This window comes from Antedon bifida, chromosome 10 (genome assembly GCF_963402885.1).
Source record: "Antedon bifida chromosome 10, ecAntBifi1.1, whole genome shotgun sequence".
In the NCBI taxonomy this organism is placed as follows: domain Eukaryota; kingdom Metazoa; phylum Echinodermata; class Crinoidea; order Comatulida; family Antedonidae; genus Antedon; species Antedon bifida.
The window spans coordinates 11,975,831-11,998,694 of NC_136235.1; the positions used below are offsets into that span (position 1 = coordinate 11,975,831).

Sequence of the window (22,864 nt, forward strand, 5' to 3'; positions counted from 1 at the left end):
ACCACAATATGTCTCTGTCATAGGTCAACATAAATCATGAAAGGGCATCACAGTCATTAATGTGACTTCAGTCCAACAAAGACATATTAATGTGTACATGTTTTTACCTGCCAATCAGTAGTGATAAACAGTAAAGCTCTTCTTTAAGTCAACATCTTTCGGTCAGCTTTTCAGTAACGAAATGCTTGTCTACTGTACTTGGTCAGCCAATCAAAAAGTTGTTCGATCAGTTGGTCAAGTGGTTGGTTGTTGATTCAGTTGATTGGTAATTTTGTCAACCATCTGTTAATTGGTTTGGTCAATCAGTTGGTCAGTCTGCCTGCTAGTTGGTCAATATAGAATGGTGGATCATTTGTAGTCCGTAAATAAGCTTGACCGGTCTACCAGTAAGCCTATAACAAATACATAAAATATGATGTTGATATTTATTTGGTTTAGCTATGTTCATCTTCCCATCCTTTATATAACATGTATAGATTCTAACTATAAAAGAGTTTAATACATTGTTCAAAGTGTATTTGTTTGTAGGTATTACTCAGTTATCAATATTGTATTAGAATAATACTGTATTTATATGTTCAAAATACTATAATTTACATTAATATATACTTTTACATTCATAGGTATGGAAGGCAATCAAGGCCAAAAATACAATTACAAACATATAAAGTATTTGCGAAAATACAGTATACAATGGTCATTTTCTGCGCATTCATTTTCGCGACTCGTACGTTTTTGTCTTGTGTTCATTGTATGTTTGTAATTGTATTTCTGGCGGTGATTGCCTTCCATACATATGATCTCACTGATAATAAGAATACAGCACAAGTTGAAGAAAGTCTGAAATTTAACCTATTACACCATCAAATTTTAAATGCACTAATAACAGTTCGTGTTTATTGCATTAAGTGAATCATTTTTAATGAGGCTAGACAGTGTTGGAGCTCAATAATAGGCAGTGTGTAATTCCACAACATTATTTGTTTTTAATTTAACTGAATAATATATTTAGAGAAGAAGAGCGTTTGGGTTACTATAATTATATATTTCAGGCTAAAAATGTAATATATAAAATACTTTGTGAATAATTTTTTAGAAGGAAATGAAAGATGAAAAATGATGGTTTTGGATTTGTTTATGGATTATAAGAATAAGAGGTACACCTGAGAGGACAAAACCACAATATTCAGGCATACACTCTGTTACCTGTTTGAAAGGTTCTTTCCCTTTTGTTAATAAATTATTTGACTTCCTGAATTAGTGATTAAAACAATAACAAATTATTCCGTTTGTTTCTTTTTATTCTTATCATTAATAACTTTAATTATGTTTCATATCTTATAGATGTTTGTACGTCTTTTTGTTGATGAAAATCTGGACCGAATGGTACCGATCTCAAAACAACCTAAAGACAAAGTACAAGCAATACTGGAGGCATGCTACAGACAGTTTCCAGAGTTCCACGAAAGAGCTAGAAAAAGAATAAGAACATACCTCAAGTCCTGTAGAAGGATGAAAAGACAGAGAGACGCTAATGGATTAGATTCAGTAAGTAAATTATAAGATTAAAACCATGATGGCACCGGAATTTTTCCAACAGAGGGGCTGCACAACGAGAGGTGCATAGTACCATCCAAAAAAGAAAAAATACATGCCACAACGGGAGATATGATACCATATTTACCATGCAAAAAAATACATACCGCAATGAAAGTTATTATACCATATTTCCCATGCAAAAAAATACATACCGCAATGAAAGTTATGATACCATATTTACCATGCAAAAAAATACATACCACAATGAAAGTTATGATACCACATTTCCCATGCAAAAAAATACATACCGCAATGAAAGTTATGATACCATATTTACCATGCAAAAAAATACATACCACAATGAAAGTTATGATACCATATTTACCATGCAAAAAAAATGCAGTACAGTGTCTGACTTAATATGTACTATAAATGATAGTAGTGGTACTCAAATGTACCATATTTATTTATAATTATATTATCCTGACAATTGTACATTTAACTCTTTTTTTAATTGTGTCTACCTGAAAGTCAGTTTTATAAATCTCCCGATTTTGGAGTTGACTATTTCTTAATAAGAATATATTTCATTCCAACCGCCTGGGTTTACTAGTTTAGCGGAACAAGATTGCTAAACTTGACGGAAAATCAATATTTGACTTGGTACTGTATGTATGTTTAAATTCAACTCACAAAGATACAGTTCGATAGTGGAAATTGTTAATTTTAACTCTGAACGCATACAGTAAACGTGAAATAAGCTAACAAAACAGTTAACAGGAAATCTGGATTTAAAATTTTGAAAATATAACCTCCCAAAATGTAGTTAAAATAATTATCAATAGAAATTTAAAACCTACCCTACCTTTTAAAACCAGGACAAATTTGGAATAATTTTATGCAAACTGATACATTGGTGGCACTCTCAAACTTTCCAATCTTATATTATGCAAAAAGGTCAAAATGGGATTTTTTTTAGACTCGCTGTTTTAAGCAATTTATGTATAATGAAGCCACTTGCTTGGTAACGGTATACTGATCTCCATCCATCATTCTATGCTTTTAACGAGAAAATTTAATTATGGACATGCTAAAAATGCATTAGGGGAATTAGCCATGTTCAATTTATTGATGGTAAATTGTAAGACACCCCTTTTTAATAGGGTGGGACTTCGGAAATGTAATTATTTTAAACACGGATACACTTTTTAACATGGTCATACTTTAGTTTGTCTTTTTAATTAACTTCCTTTAGATTCCAAGTATTTTCTAGAAAAGCTTTTCACCCATATTTGACAATTCATTGTCAGTTTTAACTTCTAAAATTTAAAACGTTAATTTGATTTTTCTTCATGATAGTACATGATTTACACATTATGCCTAACAGAGAATCTTTCTTTCTGTGAATAGTAGTACAGTAGTAGTAGTAGTGGTCGAGAGTGTTTTAAGATCCATTAAAGATGATTTTCCAGCAACTTTTTTTAAAAGAGTCCATCAGGGACCGATTTCTGAAATGGAGAATACAGTGTGAATAATAGACTTGCTGTGACAAAGCCCCCTATAATGTATATCAAAGGGCTCTCCATTGCGTAGTGCCGTTCTGACAATTATAGGCTGTGTTTGTACTCTTATTATCATTTACAAATAAGTATGATTTAGGTTATGATAGATATATTTGCCCACCATTGACTGCCACTTATAAGAGATGTTTTCTTTTGACATGTAGTTTACATCACTCAAATTAGACAGCCTTTTATCTTTCTTTGGGACCTACAGGCTTAACATCTCTTAAATCATTTCCTTCGCTGCTGACTCATTTGTGTGTTTCTCCCCAATATTTTTTGAAATCTTGGTAGGTACTCAAAACACTTAAGCTGGGCTAAGCATACAGGGTCTGTGTCATCTGACCTGGCCAGGTTCATACCCTGCATGAGGCCTGGTGCAGTACACATTTGAGGATGAATGACGGGCATATTTTTTTTTTATGTTGAAAGTGTTCTTTGGTACCAAACAGACAACCACCATTTTGTAAATTATTCCCTTACAAAATGTTATACGTTATAGCATGTGGAATAATTCAATAATAGTATTTCATGTCATTCAGTGGTGTAAAGATACCTTTAACTTTACAAATCTAAGCACAGTACTGTATATTCAGAAGTTGCTTGTGCACATAAGGCGTATTCAACTGGTCACTCACAACACCTCGCAGTGATCTCCTGCTACTCGCATAAAAACAGTGAGGAGTTTAAAGAGATAGATCCGATTATCTGATTAACAGCCTGGTCGAATATACCTATTATTTAAGGTGGACAAATTAGAATTCTGTATACTGTAGTATACATAAATAAATTCAATTTAATCAAAAATTTCAAATTTGTATGGATTGTACAGTAAAAACTTTTACAAGAGACAATAATGCTTTTTTAATCATATTATATTACTAGGCCGTGGATGTCGTCACTGGTTAGCTTTTCCATAGGGATCGGGTGCAGTCAACTCCCTTGGTTATTTAATATCCCAGACAAGGCTCGCCGTTTCACCACATTACAAAAAAAACGTATTTAATATTATGAAAAATAACATTCAACCCTTCTGTGCTATTAAGATAAGACGAACGGTCAAAATTCCTAGGCTCGATTGAGAATTGTATCTTGTGAAAAATTTAACAACGAGGGCAGCATTTAACCTTATGATGAACTACAAAATCATGTTTGTTTCAACGTAAAATTCAACTACAATATGTATAATTGATTGAACATGCTATTCTGCTGAATAAATTATATTTTATAAATAGATTCAATCAATTTAAATCAATCTAGTCTCTTCAGTGACAAAAAATCCATATTTTTATCTTAAACAAAATGTTTATTTTAAATCCTGATATACGGTTCCGACTTGTGCCTGTTTTCATTTCTTTTAAAATAAATCTATCCTGCGATTGAAGAATTTTAATAAATTTTTTTTTTATAGAAACATTTCAATAATATACAGTTTAAGATGATCCTAAAATTCAATTTGTTTTTTTTATATAGGAACATTTCAATAATATACAGTTTAAGATGATCCTAAATTCAATTCATGATTTTTTTTAATAGAAGGATAATTTTAAAACAAAATGTACTACCATAAAATCCTCAGTAAAAATAGTAATTATTAAAAAAATAACAAAAATATTAATGTTAAATCTATAATACGAATTATGTTTAAAACACAAATGTCAACAATAATGTAATGTCAATCATAATAAAAATTAAAAGAAATCCTTAAAAAATTGCCAAGTCATAAAAAAGTCAAAAAGTGTCAAACTGTCAGTCATCTTATGACGATCACAGCAGGATTTTTTTTCCGTACTATAAGCCTTATGATCACTTCCTGTCTAGATGGCTACAACTATCTAGAGGGCTTCTAATTGATTCCTCAAGGTCAGATGATTATTTACTAGCATCATGTTTTTCACCTCAAATTATATTTCATATTCATAAATCCAATTCAACGGCCGGTCGTTGAAGCTTAGCTAACAAAAAATCCTATTGTTCCACGTGTTGGACGAAGAATCAGATAAATTGCCACAAGAAATCAGGTAGTTTTTAAATACTTTATTATTTATAACTCGCTTGTTTTTATTGTTTTTTTGCTCGTTGGGTGATTATGTCGAGGTCCTTTGTCTTGCATTTGGCTGAGCTGTAACAAAGCAGTGCGTGGCTTGACCTCCCTATTGCATAGTCTCATTCTTGACAATGTTAGTTCATTATGCTAGCAAGCAAGCAAGAGAAAATTGGAAATTATTGCAGCGTTTTAAATGTTCTTTAAGAACTGCATGCTTAAAAGTGATTTTGTTGCCTCCCTGTTTACTGGACAATATTACTAGGATTACTCATGTATAATAAACAGTGAGTATTGTAATCATCAAAGAATATGTTTACAGTAGAAAATAAATAATTTTTTTCAGGATAATTTATAATTACAGCCTTAATCTAAAACAATTCTTATCTATTATTAGCAATTGGTATTCTTATTACTTTGTATACAGAGGCATACCTAACACTTTCTAAATATTAGACATAATGTGAATTACTTCATAAGCCTACTATATTTATATTTTTAAAACAATTTTTGTCAATTAATTTGTGTGATTTTATAATTTGATTATAGAATATAATTATTAATCATCATTAAGTCATTTACTTATTTTTTTGATTATTCAAAAACGTATATACTTTATTCGGTGTGTTATAACTACAGTAATAGCAATACTATTTGATTCTGTATTAAATTTATAAAACATCATGTTATTTGAAACTTTGAAAAAGAAGCTGACTAGATTTCATTGTGTAATAAAATATTTTAGGGTTGTATTGCATAATGTTGTATTTCATTTCATACATTCAAAGGTTAGCGATTTCTTTATACAAATGTTGTATTAATATTTTATCTATTCAGTTGTTTTAAAAAATATAACCATATTGTCTAACATTTTCCCATGTGGACAAATTGATTAATGAACTTTAAGTTTGTGTGCTTGTATTTCTTGGATTGTTAAGCCAGATTGATGTCTTTATTTTGTAGTACAAAACTCATAAAGTGAGGGAGTCTATTCTTGTAATTTTTATTTGAATAATAGTGAAAAAGATTGAAAAAAATGATATAATTTTCTGTTTGGTATTGGTATGCAACTGAGATGTAGTGATTTAAAGTCAATATCATTAACTAACTTTGTTAGCTCGTTTTTATTTTTCCTTGTAATTAGATCTGGATTTGTTGTTGTATGAAGTGTTTTTTTTAATATAATGAGTGGTCAATATCTGTAGATCCTGAAATTGTGGTTAAACTCAAATTGTTATTCTATTGAAGACCACACTAAAAATAGAATAAATATTGAAATATTCTATTTGATATCCGTTTGTTTTTCACAATTTAAAAATAATAAATAATAAGTAATCTCTATATTGGTTTTAAATTAAAGTTAATGTTTATACTTATTTATTTTCTTGTAGACTTTGAGACCGACCCCACCTCATCTTACATCAGCCAGAGCCGAGCACATTCTGGCCGCAGCTTGCGAGAGCGAGAGCGATAACGCCAAAAGAATTAGGATGGAATTACTGCAACAACAAGGACATGTAAGTCAAAGTTCAAATTATATTTAAATTTATTTACTTTATTTACTTACTTACTTTATTTTTTGCAGAGACTACTATTTTTAATGTGTTTTTTATTATTATTATTATTATTATTTTATTCATTCATTTTCACTCTTACAAATCTTATATTTTTGACACTGTGTAATGTAATTTGTGATCTTTATCCATTATTAAAAAAGAATTATTATTGTGTCATATATCTAGCTTTCATACAATTTATTTTAACCCAGGCTGCTTGTTGCCTCATGGTTTAAATAAACCCTACATCTGGCCCAAAACAACTGTTAGCTAGGCTTAGCTTATTTCCTTTTCTTAAATATTCTGTAAGTTCATAGACAATTCATAATTGTTCAACTTTGTTTCATAACAGCCGGAAGTACAAGTTGAACCTCAGCCACCTGCACCGACAACGCGTATATACGAGGAGCCAATGAAACCGTCACCTAGACCCCCACCGATGGATTACCGGTACTCAAATGGCGTATCCCACGAAGCATATTATCCCACGATGGTACCAGTCTCTCGTCAATCACCCATTATCAGTCAGCACACTCAGCATCCATCTCTTGCCAATGGTAAGACAATCTTTAATAATAATTTGAATATGGTGTTTCAAAAATGCAATTTAATTGTATAAAATATTACAGTATGGGTTCATTTTTTTTCATTTGGCCTTTCATAGATTTTTATGCAGCTCTGTATTATTTGTATGTTGAATTAAATTAAATTTGAATAATGTTGAAAAACACCTCTACAATCCTTAAATACCATTAAAACACATTGAAATGCGACAGCAGGAAGATAACAGAAGGAGAGCTAAAATAAAAACATTAAAATAAAATAATTTGGCATGCATACTGTAGTGAACACACTGAAAGGGGAGCTAAGATATAAAAAAATTAAAATGATAATTTGGCATGCATACTGTAGCACAAAATAAATTGTATTCAATCCTTCATTCATGAACTAGTGTCAATATATTATCATTTATTTGCAATACAATGTATATTTATTTATACACTAGGGGATTAAACATTATTACCTTTGAAGTTTAATAAGGAGATTATAAATGATATATTAAAGTGGCATTGCCACACTGATGCAAGACAATTCTAGTTATGTGGTTGTTAGCAATATCTGTTGTTATACAGTAATAAAAATAAAACAATAAATGAAACGAAAACAAAACAGTAGTTTGCGGTTAAGATATTTTTTCCTTATTTTACAACTGAAATCTGCTCTCCAAAATTACTCCAGTGAAGGAAAGAATTGGACATGATTTGTGCAGTGCCTACCATGAATGATAGGGGCTGAGATGGATCAGTAACCTTGGGTAACCCTATCCCACCAGAACAATAGTTGAGGAGAGCTTTGAATCTATGCCAACTTTATAGATATGATTTGCGGCTCTCCTGTCTTAACCACTCGACCATAGGAAAAAAGATAAAACTAAAACTACTTCATATGCCGCATTTATATTTTACTACTTTTTTTTACAGTTAGGCCTAGTATAACTAAATCATTTTGGAAGGAAACAAACTACAATTTAGCATTGCAAAAAGTGTAACAAAAAATGTTAATGTTTTGTTTTTCAGGGCCAACAGATCTTAGCATTAAGAAAGCGAAGACACAATTAAGTCCGTCAGAAATCACCAAAATACGCAACTTGATTACAAGCTACCGTGAATCAGCTGCATTCCTCTACCGATCTGCCGAAGAACTCGAGAATTTACTTCTGCAGCAAAACTAACCATCAACAACCTTTCACTGTGATTTTTTAAGGATAGCAATTTTCACAAAATAACATTTCATATTAAGTGTTTTTGGTGTTGCTTGGGTTGAACCATTCAAAATCGTGAATACTTTGTGATTAACTTCTTCATACCACCTTTCAGATTTTTTATTTTTTTCATTTCATCATTGATGGCAGCCTTGGTTACATCATGACACGTGCGACCATGTGACTGGAAGTCATCAGTGACAACTCAAGCGTATCAATATCGATACATATTTTGTCTTGTGTAAAAATCTTTCATTATTATTTAAATTTATAAAGATTTTTAGTTAGGATATTAAATAACTTCATTTCAACTCTCTAAGCTTGTGCAATTAAAACAATTAGATGTGGTAATTGTAGTGTGTACAAAAGCTATCATCACTGAACACATTTACTTGTACAGTCACACTCTTTCAGTTTTTATAGATGAGGTTAATTTAGTAATACTACTAAAATTGTAGAGCATTGGTAAAAACCTCATTAGAAATAAAATTTACTTTCAAACACTGTATGAAATTTCAATGAGAAAATCTAAAAATTAATGAATATTTTTATTTTAACCTTTTAACCGCAGAGAATATTTAAAAGCAGTTTTAAGGTTGTATTTTTGTACTTTTTTTCCTTCAAACTTGTAGTTGAAAGATTAATTTTGATTTAAACTCAGAAATACATGATTATGTAGATCTATGTGGCTTTAGGTTTTAGGTCTTTGATTTAACTTTGTGCAATAAATGTACTGTTTTACCGCATTCACTCCACACAGTGTTTTGTTGCGGGGCATTGTTACGATTATGTGTGCTAATTGGCAATTCATATTTCAATAAATTACGCATTTTAGTTTAGATAAATACATGTTGATTTCCACAAGAATTATATTTCATACATATCTTATTTATCAACTCAGTAATTTTTTATTAGTAATTTATAATTGTTGTTTTGTTTCTCAGTGATAATCTTATCCAACAGTAACTGATTAAAATGTACATAGATACAGTGACCTATGTCCCAATATTTTAAGTGCAAAAATATGTATTTAATGTCACTTATTGTCTGCTTATTTATTTGTATGCGTTGTGCTATTTAGAAATAATAATTTTAGTTTCGTACCAAAAAGAAATCATTTTATTTACCGAATATTTATTACTCATTGTGATATATGTAAAATGAGTATATTTTGGTGTTTTTAAATAGTTGGCCATAAGCTGTCTAAGACTGTAGTATTTATTGTTAGTTTTGTAGTCTTTTTTCAGGACAATCTCTTGCACATGCAAATATTTATATCTTTTAATTAATCAAATATTTATGCTTCATTTTGTTGAATATATTGTTGTCTAATTTAAAGAAAACATTTAAAAAGAATATTGATAAATGAGACGTTGAATTTCCAACGCTACTTGCCACTTTCACAATTAGAGGTACATTTACTACTGATAATATGAATATTCATGTATGGTTATGAATATTATAGTATGAATTAAAAGAAAGTACATCAACTATTATTTAATGAATATTCATTAAAATGATGAATAATTCATTATGCCATTGAACATTGATTTTAATGAATACATAAATATTCATGTTTATCAATTGTTTGGCTATGAATGAAATAATAAAGTGCATTAATGAACCAGTAATAGTAAACAACATTATGATGAAAATATGAATAAACATTGATGGGTAATGCATATTCATTAGAGAATATTAATGATCACATAAATTTAGCAATATTAATGTTGAAAATAGATTTAAAAATCTAGGGAATTTTTTTGATGCATTATTTTAATAAAACACGTTTTGTAAATATAATTGTAAAGCGATACGTTTTAGCTCAAGAATTTATCCACATGTTCACAATAAATTTCATAGTAATAAATCATAAAAAAAATATATTTAATTCACAGAGACATGTGAAAACTAATGTGACTGTCATAATGTTGATAAGCATACATAAAACTGCATTTTCATCATGTGTTTGAACCTATTTAGTTATAAATATCAATTTTCAATCAATATTTAATTATAAAAATCATAACGTAAATAATGTAATATGCTAAGATAATTTCTATAAACAAATTGTAATGTGTGGATAAATACTTGAGAGTAATATTATTGATTAAAAAATTATACAAAAATTGTTAACAGATTTTGTTTCAGTGGAATAGATGTTAAGACACTGTTTGATTATTTATTTAAACTGTCCTTTGATGGTTTTTACACTGGAATAAATTTGTCTTGTCTTTAGACAGAAAATATGAAGAATGTCTTTTCTATGGTGTGTTTTTTTAATTGTTTATAGATATGTTTTTACATGATCTACTCTATTGGAGTTAAATTTCTTCAGTATGAGTTAAATTGCAGTTTTACTTGTTCTGAGTTGAAATACAAACAATAATCTAATATTTTTTTCAAATTCATACGCATCCATCAAACAGCGAGTAACTCTCCAATTAAAGCAGGATGGATAAACTATTTTATAATTGATTATGCTTATAAACTAAGTCTCATTTAAGGCTTAGAATCGTGAGTTAAAACCTTGGCACTACATCAGGATTTGAACCCTGGAATTTTCAAATGTTACTTTCTGAAACCCAGCAGAGTGAATGGAGGACAATAATTAAATAGGACGATCAATTATATCAGAGTTGACACAGCATTGATGTCGTTTTTCAGTTCAGACACAAAAATATGTAAGCGTGTACATAACACTACCTTAACGCCATGAGTCTGAATAATTTTTTTTTCAATCTTTTTTGTGAAGGTCAGAGCAATAAATATGACAACCAAATATCATCAGAGAGGGGCCCAGAGGGTGCATCCCTCAAAAAGGGTGTTCCATGAATAGTGTCCCAATTTCTATTTCTAAAAAATTATATATATATATATATTGAAAATTCATTTTGTTTTATGTTGTAACCTTTAGATTTTACTGTTTTGACAGAATTGCCTATGAATATAAATTCCTGATTTCCCAGAAGGATAACTCTAATTTTATTTTCAAAAATGAATTTGCTTTTTCATACATTAAAATAAAAGGATAGCTTCTATGGTCAGGACAATCATAATACTTTTGTATCATTACAGTTATTTCACAATTTTATTTTTTATACCAATTATAACACAGTATACACTTTTAAATTTGAATAATTCGTTTTTTTATGGGAAAATTTACCACCACAGTAATACAGTTATTATTTATAGATGCATTAAATGTAAAATTTAAATGTTCATTTATAGATCTTGTGAGACAACGACTGAGCTGAAAACGTAACGCCTTTACCTGACCATGACACGCACACTAATAATGTTCTTATATGTGTCTGCAGATTGGATATTACGCTCCTCTACATTCCACTATATATATTATGTAGTTTTGTAGAGAATTCTTTTTTCGAAACAGTGCATTTTTGTTGTGAATACTATTAGCATTTTACAAAGCATGCTTTGTACACTCTTTGTGTTCTTTGTGCCAGTTCTGCGGTACATATTTCAAAACCTGAGCTGCACTGACGAGATCTAATAAGATCGAAACAGTACTCTGCAGACTGGATATACACAATATGTATACACAATATAATATTCTTATTACTATTGTTATAAATACCATTTATATATTGTATGTATACAATATGATCCATTGACTATGATATTCTTCAGAAATATGAATTAATATCAACCTTCATTATTTGCTTGCCATCATGTTTTCATAAAGAGTCATTAAAATAGACATTTTTTCAGTGCCAGATTTGTTTTTCTTGGATTAGGTGTAATATTTTTTTAATGGAGAAATGGAGACTCACTGTTGATATTGATTTTTGTTCTCATAGTATAAATATCCAAGGTAAAATAAACACAAGATACTCAAATAAAAGAATGGAATAATCCAAATGTAAGAGGCACCTTTTCACATGATAGTTTATAATATTTGCGCACGGTTTTGTGTTGATTGTGGATAAATATACATCAGACACGACAGTGACTAATACATTCATACAATGGTTGTATTTCATACTAAGCACATTAATAATGAATTACTGAAATGATCATATGATGACTTGTGTGGCTAACACCTGTTTTATGATGGTTTCTACAGCCAGAATTCAATTATACAACGGGCGTCGCCAGGATTTTTGGAAGCGGGGTCAAGCTAGCAACCTTGGTTGGAGCCCAAGGGTTAGAAAGTTAAAATACACTTTTATAAATATTTGTTTATGACAGAACACCTCTTTGTAAGTTATGATAATTTTTTTTGCCTGACGTTTACACCAGTTCTGCTTACCTGGATAAACTCTATATTTTGTATAAATATAAATAGTTTTTATTCATTTATCAAAAACAAGGATTTGTTTCTCAGTTGTAAAATCTGCCATAGCACCCTCAATAGCGGTCTTGTAATCTAATATGTTGACCAGACGATGTCGAGGAATTTGAAGTCGTCCTTCTTTTGCCCACTGACATAATTCATCAAACATTTGTTCAGCTTCTACACCTTAAAAACAAATTTAGTTTAATTATTTTTTGTTTAAACCAACCACCGTCGCAAGACGAGATGGTAACTGATGATACTTTTCTAAAGAAAATGTTTCAATATTTCTATTCAGAGTTTTGTATTATAAACATTTAAGCAGAAATAATTGCAGAATCAGTGTGGTATTTTATTTTGAATACAGTATTTCTGAGAGGAAAAAAGATTTGAAACCAAGATCTTTGGATCAGTAGGCAAGAATCTTAACAACTAAGTTAAAAATTCACTCTTATGAAGTAAACTGTGAGAATACACAGAGAGCACTCTAGACACCAACCAACCATTAATTCTAAATCAAAAAGGATGTTACTGTGTGTTACTATGATCAACTGGCTAGCAAACCATACCGGTCTTTTCCTCTGACAACCTAAACAGAACTGTTTGTTTTCTTTTCATTCATCACCAAAATCTATTTCTATTAGACCACATAGGCCTAATAAATCAGCCAATCACATCCAATATGAGAGTGTTGCCTAAACCATTATTTTCAGTAGGGGAAACCCACTACAAAGTGTTATATGTTAGGATATAAAGTAAATATTTCCCCTACTATTTGGGTTGCGGTCATGCCATCTTGTCATCCAGTATCCTACTACTTTGATGTTGTTAAATATCAGCATTCCTGTTGGTACGGTAACCGGCTGTTTTGACATTCCACCATACGTAACCATAGTTCCACCATTCCTACAAGAAAATAATTTATCTTTTCCTAATTACTATACTGTACTAGATACTATATATAGAGTATCACGGTGCTGACGTCACGACAGTAGGTGGCGCTGCATGGTTGCTAGCCAACCAAAAAATGAGTTCAACTTGCCTGAGTGATTCTCAGGTCACCAATGGTTTGGAATAGGCTTATTGAAGTAGTCATTTTAAAACTTGATAATTTTAAATAAAAACAAACTAAAATTTCATTATTTGTTTTTAATAATCTATTTATTCTTCAACTACAGTTTAAGCTTAAAAAAATCAAGCTAAGATACATAATTTGATATAAATGAGGCCTGGCATCACAAAAGCGGCGCAGAGTCGCAACCCGAACTTTTGAGATATTTAGCCTTGAAGTTCAGAATGTGAAAAACGGCCTAACCTATCCAATTTAAAATTTCAATAAAAAACGATACTATAGACACTTATCTTTAACATATCAAACTCTTGTTCATAAAAAAATATCACAAGTATGTGTATTTTGCAATTATTTAAGTCGTTTCCATTGAAAATCATTAGGAAATTGTATTTTTGTTCACTCAAAAATCAACTTTCTTTACGGCGCTTTTGTAAACAAACCGCTAACCCGAAGCATGTCATGTTTGGTACCTATCTGTTCGAAAATATATCAGCTACCATAATTTTTAACAACCTAAGGGATTATTTTAAATCTAGCCAATGGAAATTGGTTTTATTAAGGTGTTAGGCTGATGAAATTTCTAACAAGAATTTGTGAATCATTGACTGTGATTGGCTATAGAAATAAATTACGCTCTCTCATTGGCTGACGCTTTTGTTTACGATGAAAAAGCATGGCTTCCATCGTAGTTTCTCGAATGAACGTTTCAACATTTTGTGAATATTTAGGAAGTTAATCGTTATTTTTATCCATATATTTTTAAAAAATAACAAAAAATATAATATTATGTACCATATTTTCGACTAGTTTGCCGTTATTGAGAAGAAAATAGTGAGTTTTGACAGAGAGTCTTGTCGCGTTGATCGGCGGGCTAGGCTAGGCCAAGCTAATCGCTAAGCTACTTCATTGTTGATTTTCTCAAAATGAAGATTTCCTGAGCTAGAAAGTGACTCGTATGTTTTCATTAATAACTCTTCATATAATAATTCAATTTTAATAAACAACGGCTCATTTTAAAGCTTATTAAATATAGATTACGAATATATAAAAATCTAAAAAATTATTATTTTCAACACTACGCCGATTTTGTGATGCCATGCCTCAAATACAGACCTATACAGTTTATCAACATAGTAGCGTTGAACGCATTTTTGGTTGCGCTAGCAACCATGCAGCGCCCTCCATCATTGTTACGTCACACCGTGATACTCTATTGAATGTTGAATACATAAGTGTTTACTTGCATATTCTACACAAAAGCTAAAGCACTTTTAGACTAAACTTTCAATGATATTTTTAAATGCATACATTGTACTTACTGGAGATATTTCATAAGACTTATTGCACTCTTTCCTCCAACAGCATTTAAACCTAGCTTAGGCCTTGGTAGACCCTGAAACAAAATGATTTAAAATCAATAATTATTCATAGGAGTAGGCCTATGTCTTAATTAGGCTACACACTTTAGGTGTCATTTACTTGAACTAGACATCTAGACTCGCTGTCATATGTAGACCATGTAATGAGTCTAGTGCTGGGAACCAGTGAGCGGTATGGCATAATGGTAAGAATTCGCCTAGCATTTGAGAAACATGGGTTCAAGACATATCTGTGCCATACTGATTGTATTCATAACTAGATGCTTTAATTGCACTCATCCTTTGGATGAGACATAAAATAGTTGGTCCTGAATACATAAAATGTGCATAATAATGATGAGTAGGGAATCATCTCTTATGGTAGGTACTACACTGTGCTGTCCATAGTGGTTCACACAGTTTAAGTTGAGGACCATTAATACATTTATATATACATTCATATATAGGTTTGTTTCTTACCGCTAGAAGTTTTTCTGGTGATGACATTCTCAATTCAGAATCTGTGACAACAATATTAGCACCAAGACTGTACAAATGATCTTTCAATTCATCAATGTTAGGTCTGCATAAGAAAACCAAACTATTAGCAAATCTGTCTCTGCCTGGCTTGGCCAATCGACTTGACTTATGGCTATTCAAATTCTTACCTGTCTCGTACAACATTGATAGTTTTTAACCCCCTAGCTGCTGCAATTTGGATAGCCATCTGACCAGCACCACTATTAGCAGCATTTTGAATCACAGTATCACCTACAATAGATAAAAGAATCAACATTTATTTTATTTTTGCCCTAGGATTTAAGTCATAATATTCCATCATGTAAACCATTTTAAAAACAGTGTTTCCTGTAATTAGTTATAAAAAGCTTGAGAGCTGTAAAGCTAGAAAATTGAGCTATTAAATGTATTTATTTTATTGTTGTTGCATGTACTGTTACACACAAGAGCCATTGTTTGTATAATTGTTATTTTTTCGACTGAAAATTATTATTACTAAAGAGACTGGATTAGGAAACAAACTAAAGAGACTGGATTAGGAAACAAAAATTTACCTGCTTCAAGATCTTGGAAATCCGCCAACATCCTGTATGACGTGCATGTGTTAACACGTAGTGTGGCAGCAAACAACAAGGGCGTTCCTTCTGGTATGACTGAAACGTGTTCAGCTGGGCAGACAACCTGGCTTCTCCATGTTCCTAAGAAATTGTAAAGTTCTGTCTACACTATCAAACTAGTGTGATGTGCCCAAATATATTGGCAATATGCACAAATACGATAGTGATATGACGTCATCATGTTCATATATGGGCATATCACATTTTTGTCAAATCAAGTTTGATAGTGTAGACAGATCTTCTGAATTGAATATTAATAATATTCTAAGATGAAGAGTTATCAACAAAGCCATTGCCATGATTAGTACAATAATTATGCATCTTCGTCAATTGATACGAACGTTGGCAGCATATACTTTGCAGAATGGGAGACATATAAAACTTACCTAATGAATTAATAGCTGGTATTACAAGATCTCCTATCTTAATATTTGATGTTCTTTTCCCCATTTCTATGACCTTTCCAACACCTTCAAAGCCACCCACAGCAGGTAGAGGCGGTTTAACTGGATAAATTCCTGCAGTTGAATTGAAAAAGTAAAGAAAAAATCTTGAAGCACATGAACATAATATCTTCTTCTTATTAAAACACAATAAAAATATTAAACCTTGTAATGTATGATTTCATGTTAATGATTTGAGAACAAACCTTGAATTGTGTTGATATCAGCGGGGTTGACTGGAGAAGCAAGCATTTCAATCCACAGGCAATTTTCATCCAATGTTGGGATCTTATTGTCTGTTTGCAACCTGAAACATTTAGATGAAAAATTATAGTTAATCTCGTTTTCTCTTGATGTTAAAAATGTTTAAAGGGAATAGGAAACATTTATCACTTTATATGCTTGCAATAAGAATTAGATAAATTTAATGACTAGGCTAACTACTACTATTCATCAATGATCATAAACTGTAAATAGGCCTAAACTAAATATTAATACTAGGCCTATATAAGGTTGTGTTGTTGTAGTCATTTAGGCCTTTTAGTTAATTAGTATGCATACCCACGGGCCACAACAAAAAATTGGACAAATATTAAAGACACCTTCCCTACAATTTGTGACGTTTTGAAAAATAATACATATATACTACTTTAAAAACATTAAAACCAGGTCATTCCTTGTCTTAAATGTACGTTTTATGGTAAATTATGATAAAAAGTGAGAAACAATGCACTACCCAAGTAGCTCGCAGCGACTGACCTCTTGTGGACGGTCTTTAGGCCTAGCCTAGCTAGGCTTAGTTTCGTAGGCCTAACTGGTAAACATCGGTAACGTACGAACATCGTACGCTAGCTATATACCTAGCCTGACGTTGTATAGTTGCTGCATTAATTGTCTTTCTATTTTTGCCAGACTCCGTTGATACAAATTGGGGAAAACCTGGTATTTGTTTTGGCCTCACGATCGATCGAAAAGTGGGTGAATTACAGAAGAAAAACAGAAATATCAATCCATGCGCAATGCATTTTGGGATTTATAGCGGGCCGCTATAATTATTAGAATCGACTTATTTTTCACATTTTTAACCATTTAAAGACGAAAAAAGTTATCACAATAGGACCATATAGTATTATTTTTAATTAATTATAGTTTGTGATCTTAAAATAGATCTAAAAAACGTAGGCAAGGTGTCTTTAAATAATATTATTTGTTAATTGTTACATCATTCATAATTATTATAATAAATAAAAATGCTTATCTTATTTTTGCTAAGACTTAGGCCTATACTTAACTGGTTGCCTAGTATTATAATTATAATTATATTACTTTTACTTTAGTCTAGCCTACCTATTATGGCCTAGCCTGTACGACCTAGCTGGTAGGCAGGGCAGGAGGACCTGCTGGCCGCCTAAAATCTTCGTCGTTCTCCTCCTACACCAGATCCCTCACAGGCCTACCTAGTCTACATAGAGTATTATCTCGCTCGCTGTGTCAGCCAGCCAGGCAGCGCAGGCAGGCTGCATGCCATGGTGGGGGGTTTACCATCGTTCGAACTGACTAAGCCTAGATTAGAATTAAGTACGCACTGAATAACATTGTTCGGGTCTCCATATTCACTATATATAAGGGAATTAATTCCTGAAGCAAATCTCTTTTTAATAGGTATGGTTTTATTACAAAACGCTTTGTGAACGAATGTCAACTTTCTAAACATCATGTGCGCTGCGGCTGCTGACATTTTGAAAATGTGTTTGTTTTTGTTATTTTCGCCAGTAAAATTGCCTTTTGCGCATGAGCAAGCACACAAAATTCCGCGCGAAAGGAGTCCTAGATAGAGAGATAAAGACTAGCCTAGAGTCTAATAATACTTAATAGTAAATACCACATATCATTTAACTTTATAATATGAATTTTGCAAAAAGAACTAAACGACAGAAAAAGATAAAGGTTGAGGATGGTGATCCTTCAGAGAAAAAATACGCACATACCATCCAATTTTATAAAGAACCTCCGACAGATAATATCTCTCTCCAGGAATTTGAAGACCTTGCTATCCAGCGGCTGAAAGGTGAGTAAAGCTGCCTGTCTATTCTTCAGTACTCTGGGCCTAACTAAGGACGTCTATGCCTACTGTCAGTACTCACCTAGCCAATATGCAAACAGCACTAGGCCTATAATTATACTCATACTAGGTTAATTTCTTGTTTCAGTTTTAAAGGTGATTGAGTCGATGTCATTTAAAGAAAAGAAAGGTTCCAAACAGTTCCAGAAAGCTTTAGAAACTGAATTTAATAAAGATAAATTTTTGCCAAAATCTGAGGTAAAGTTTTAAAATTAATGCACTAGGCCTAGGCCTAGCTCTAGGCTACTAGTAGCCTAGTAGAAGGTCGACAGATATATAAGCTCAAGCAAGTCTGGTGTTTTTAGATTCAGATGCATTCATAAGCTTTATCGCAAATAGCGTGAGCGACGCATGGTGGGAAGGGTTTGGGAGCAAACGTCACGACGCGTACGTACGTGATTTGTTGCTTGTACGTATGCGCCATGACGTTTGCTCCCAAACCCTTCCCATCATGCATTGTGCAATGACGTTCCTCACGAAATCAAGCTATTTGCAATAAACCTTATTATACTGTACAAAATATATCGAATATTGTGTCCTTGTTGCCAATTGATTTGCCAAAGGAGAAAGTAAAAATCTATGTATTTTATTTTTCTAAATTTGTATTTTTATTATTGATGTTTTTTCTATTTTTTAGTCCATGGGAGGAGTTGCAACTGCTGAGATTCAGAAAAGAAGATCAGATCACATTTCTCATTTTATTCTCCGATTAGCATATTGCAAATCGTAAGGCTATATGCATCTATAACCTATTGTTTTATTATTGTTTATAAAGATTCTAATTCCAAATATGTGGAATGGCAAAACTTTATTTAAAATGTTAAAGAAGAACAAAAAATTATTTTGTTATTGATAATAGGCCTAGTGGAACCAGGAATATTTAAATGATACACACCTACATTCATGTTAAAAAAAATTTTTTTTGTAGAGAAGAGTTGCGTCGATGGTTCATAACTCAGGAACTTGAGTTGTTTCGTTTTCGATTTCTTGATGAAAGGACGTCTTTTAGAACACAGTTTTTAATTGACAATGATCTTCACTATGAACCTGTAAGTAGAAAGCATATTTTAGTTTTGCCTCCAAGGAGTAAATTTCTTTCTCAAAAAATTCTATTGTTCCCTCAGAAATGTTGTCTTATATTTCTAAAAGAAAATGCTAAATTTATATTATACCAGTTTATTTTGTTTGGTTAGCAAACAAGTAGTTCACTAAATATTCTTTTTTCAATATAATTCTTTAAATGCATGAAAATTGTGGATGAAAACCTACTATTGTTTACTGTTCATTCGGCTCTCCCAACTGGACTCTCTGAAAAGCAGAACCACTCCCAATAATAGACTGTCCTTGAGGTCCCAAATTATTTGATATTACTAAAAGCACATTTGAAATATAGGATTTAAGGAAAACCAGACCTAGTGTCCAGTATTGGTAGAGTGGACTAAAGTACATTGCTCAGGTGAAACAAGAGTTTTTGCAATTTTTACATTTTGATCAGAGTAAAATAAGAAAAACTCCCAGATTCAAACAATCCATAAAAATATTGAAAAAGCCACTCGCCACAAAATATTATATTCATTATTCTATTATTAAACAGTATTATTACACTTAAAATTCTGTCCTTGAATAATAATTTTTTTTTTTCAAGATTGACGTGAAAGAGAAGGAAGCACTTAAGAAACAGTTGGTTGACTCAAGTTACAACTTGACAGAGATGAGCATTGAAGGAATTGAATTCTATAAGGTCTTTATAATTTGTTTTTATTACATTAAATATTAATTGGTCAGTTTCTAGCCATTGTCCTAATTAACAACAGGTGTTATTAGTGAGTATCATTATTAGGTTTATTTTATTTTATGTTGAGATGATGAATGTTTACTCATAGGCCAGACAGTATTATTTTAAGGTCATCAAAGATTATTGAATATGAACCAATCATAGATATACGGTATGTCACTCGTATATATGTTTGTTAATGAATTGATTTACTAATTTTTAACATTATCCAATAGTTTGCATTACCGTATCGTACAAGGTTGCCACGGTGAAATAGGCACACCAATATATTAAGAGTTGACTAATAATATAATGAATTTTAAATAATTCATTTATCACTGCCATTATTGTATATATAACTTTAAAGCATTTTTTTTTTAATCATTTTAGTTTCATTCCTTCTTTTTTAAATTTCATTATATTACTTGTTCTCTTTTCAAAGGTTCCTTTTACTGAAGCCCTTGATCTGGTGAGAAGTAGAAAAATATATGTTCACAAGGTAATTATTATATAGAATTTAAATGTATCATACATGGTTGAAATGAAGTATATAATAGTAGATTTATAATGTTTTTTAAAACGTTTTATTATGACAATTAATAGAAACAATCAATTTATGATTTTGTTTTTTTCTACAGGGATATGCATATGTACCCAGTAATGATCTTGTATCAATCGTAATTAGTGCATACCGTGCTCACCTATCCCACGCACTAGCTCTGACGGCGCGTGCAGTACCGCAGCTTGAAGAAGACAACCGGCTTCTTCCTCTGCTTAACAACCTGAGCAAGCAGTATCTTGGACAAGATTATGGAGGAAAGCAGACAAATGCTGGCAAGGTTTCAATAGGAGAGTTAGATGGTGTAAGTTATTTAGGCTAGTAATGATGTAGTTGTTTTTGTTCCCACGTTTCAGCTTTGTAAACAGGGCTGAAAATAGCGTTGTTTTGTTATTTTTCTACTACAAATCTTTTTTCTAATTCAAATTCTTTTAGAAGTGCATATCGATTAAAATTCTATTGTTTGGATTACTTAAAACAGCACCTACCTAGAAAACTTCTATTATTATATCTAGTAGAAGTATTTGTCACCCAATCACCCTTCAATTTTTTAACACCCCATAGAGACTATCTACATCCCTGAGCTGTGTACACACAATAACAATAAGCTTTTTAGTAGTTTGTTTTAAAAATGAATTTTTAACTTTTGTTTGATTTGATGCCTTTGTTATACCATGATTGATTATTTCCCAAACTCATTTTGCTTAAATTTCTTTCTGATTTCCAGCTGTCGCGTAAGTCGTTCCCTCTTTGCATGAGGCACCTACATTCTGCCCTCAAACATGACCATCATCTTAAATACTGGGGACGTATGCAGTATGGTCTCTTTCTCAAAGCTATCGGAATCACTCTGGAACAAGCACTCATATTTTGGAGATCAGAATTTAGTAAGACGATGGATGTAGATAAGGTATGTGATTTAAAAAAAACAGCTTTCCCTTTGATGAGGCTCTTATCAGAATATACTTACCTATTAGATTAGATACAGGTCCGCAGTAAATAAAAAAATGATTTACAGGCACAATGGTCAGTAATTTTAATAATAAAGATGACCCAAATTTGTTTTGGGAGAACCTACCAGTTCCATCCTAGCTGATTGTGTCCTTTAAAAAAGCACCACCACTATTATAGCCATTGCCTATCCTTCTGTACTCTACCTGCCCTTCTTACAATGCGTGGTGGAAACACAAAATCCCTGAATGATCAGAGATTGTACATTCACTACAACACTGAAACAATAAATTCACCATAATTGCCTGCTAACTTTAGATGTTGTTGGATGTAGATAAGTGCATTCTACATTCCTGTTCTTTATCCTGTCTAAATGGTTCCCAGCGATGCTTATAACACTAATTTGTATTTTTTATATTTAGTTCGACAAACAGTATGCATACAACATTCGGCACAACTATGGCAAAGAGGGTAAGCGTGTTGACTACACACCATACAGTTGTATGAAGATCATTACGTCAAATGCTCCTGGCGCTGGTGACCATCATGGTAAGAAAAGCAACTTACTTCACATTATTTAGTAGTTTATATTTGTACTACACTATACCAGATCATTTTAAATAGGTTTTACTGTTTTTATTGCTTATACTTTCTGTAATGTATGTATTTTGTGAATTAAAGTGGGTATA

At 31.6% G+C, this 22,864-nt stretch overlaps 3 protein-coding genes across 4 annotated transcripts in view; 2 read left to right on the top strand and 1 right to left on the bottom strand.

Moving 5' to 3' along the window:
- The window catches only part of LOC144853748 (nucleolar protein 4-like), a 60,261-nt gene extending 50,587 nt beyond the window's left edge, over window positions 1-9,674 (top strand). Inside the window, exons 7-10 of the mRNA XM_078711568.1 lie at window positions 1,345-1,548; window positions 6,537-6,662; window positions 7,054-7,258; window positions 8,279-9,674. Coding sequence (XP_078567694.1) covers window positions 1,345-1,548; window positions 6,537-6,662; window positions 7,054-7,258; window positions 8,279-8,433 — 690 coding nt within the window. The 3' untranslated portion in view covers window positions 8,434-9,674. The remainder of the gene's footprint in view (window positions 1-1,344; window positions 1,549-6,536; window positions 6,663-7,053; window positions 7,259-8,278) is intronic.
- LOC144853752 (enoyl-[acyl-carrier-protein] reductase, mitochondrial-like) lies at window positions 1-18,523 on the bottom strand. Of its 2 annotated transcripts, none has more exons than XM_078711574.1 (10): window positions 18,356-18,523; window positions 16,976-17,076; window positions 16,713-16,844; window positions 16,264-16,407; window positions 15,859-15,961; window positions 15,671-15,773; window positions 15,152-15,225; window positions 13,533-13,666; window positions 12,737-12,946; window positions 1-392 (listed from the first exon to the last, which is right to left on the bottom strand). In XM_078711574.1, the coding sequence occupies exons 1-9, from the start codon at window positions 18,505-18,507 to the stop codon at window positions 12,780-12,782; spliced, it is 1,110 nt and encodes a 369-aa protein (XP_078567700.1). In that variant the 5' UTR covers window positions 18,508-18,523; the 3' UTR covers window positions 1-392; window positions 12,737-12,779. The 2 variants fall into 2 exon arrangements, with proteins under 2 accessions (XP_078567700.1, XP_078567699.1); XM_078711573.1 differs by lacking the exon at window positions 1-392 and adding an exon at window positions 7,130-7,268.
- Window positions 18,495-22,864, top strand: part of LOC144853750 (DNA primase large subunit-like) — a 14,800-nt gene continuing 10,430 nt past the window's right edge. Inside the window, exons 1-9 of the mRNA XM_078711569.1 lie at window positions 18,495-18,837; window positions 18,980-19,089; window positions 19,529-19,617; window positions 19,820-19,940; window positions 20,537-20,632; window positions 21,108-21,164; window positions 21,304-21,528; window positions 21,952-22,134; window positions 22,598-22,724. Of these exons, the coding sequence (XP_078567695.1) occupies window positions 18,675-18,837; window positions 18,980-19,089; window positions 19,529-19,617; window positions 19,820-19,940; window positions 20,537-20,632; window positions 21,108-21,164; window positions 21,304-21,528; window positions 21,952-22,134; window positions 22,598-22,724 (1,171 nt within the window). The 5' untranslated portion in view covers window positions 18,495-18,674. The remainder of the gene's footprint in view (window positions 18,838-18,979; window positions 19,090-19,528; window positions 19,618-19,819; window positions 19,941-20,536; window positions 20,633-21,107; window positions 21,165-21,303; window positions 21,529-21,951; window positions 22,135-22,597; window positions 22,725-22,864) is intronic.

What these genes read in the sequence shown, in the direction of transcription:
- LOC144853752 (XM_078711574.1), bottom strand. Translation starts at nt 18,507, where the DNA reads ATGTCAGCAGCCGCAGCGCACATGATGTTTAGAAAGTTGACATTCGTT. An exon ending in TTTCCAAGATCTTGAAGCAG is followed by an intron (nt 15,962 to 16,263) that starts GTAAATTTTTGT and finishes TATCTATTGTAG; the next exon opens with GTGATACTGTGATTCAAAAT. An exon ending in ATCAATGTTGTACGAGACAG is followed by an intron (nt 15,774 to 15,858) that starts GTAAGAATTTGA and finishes TTTCTTATGCAG; the next exon opens with ACCTAACATTGATGAATTGA.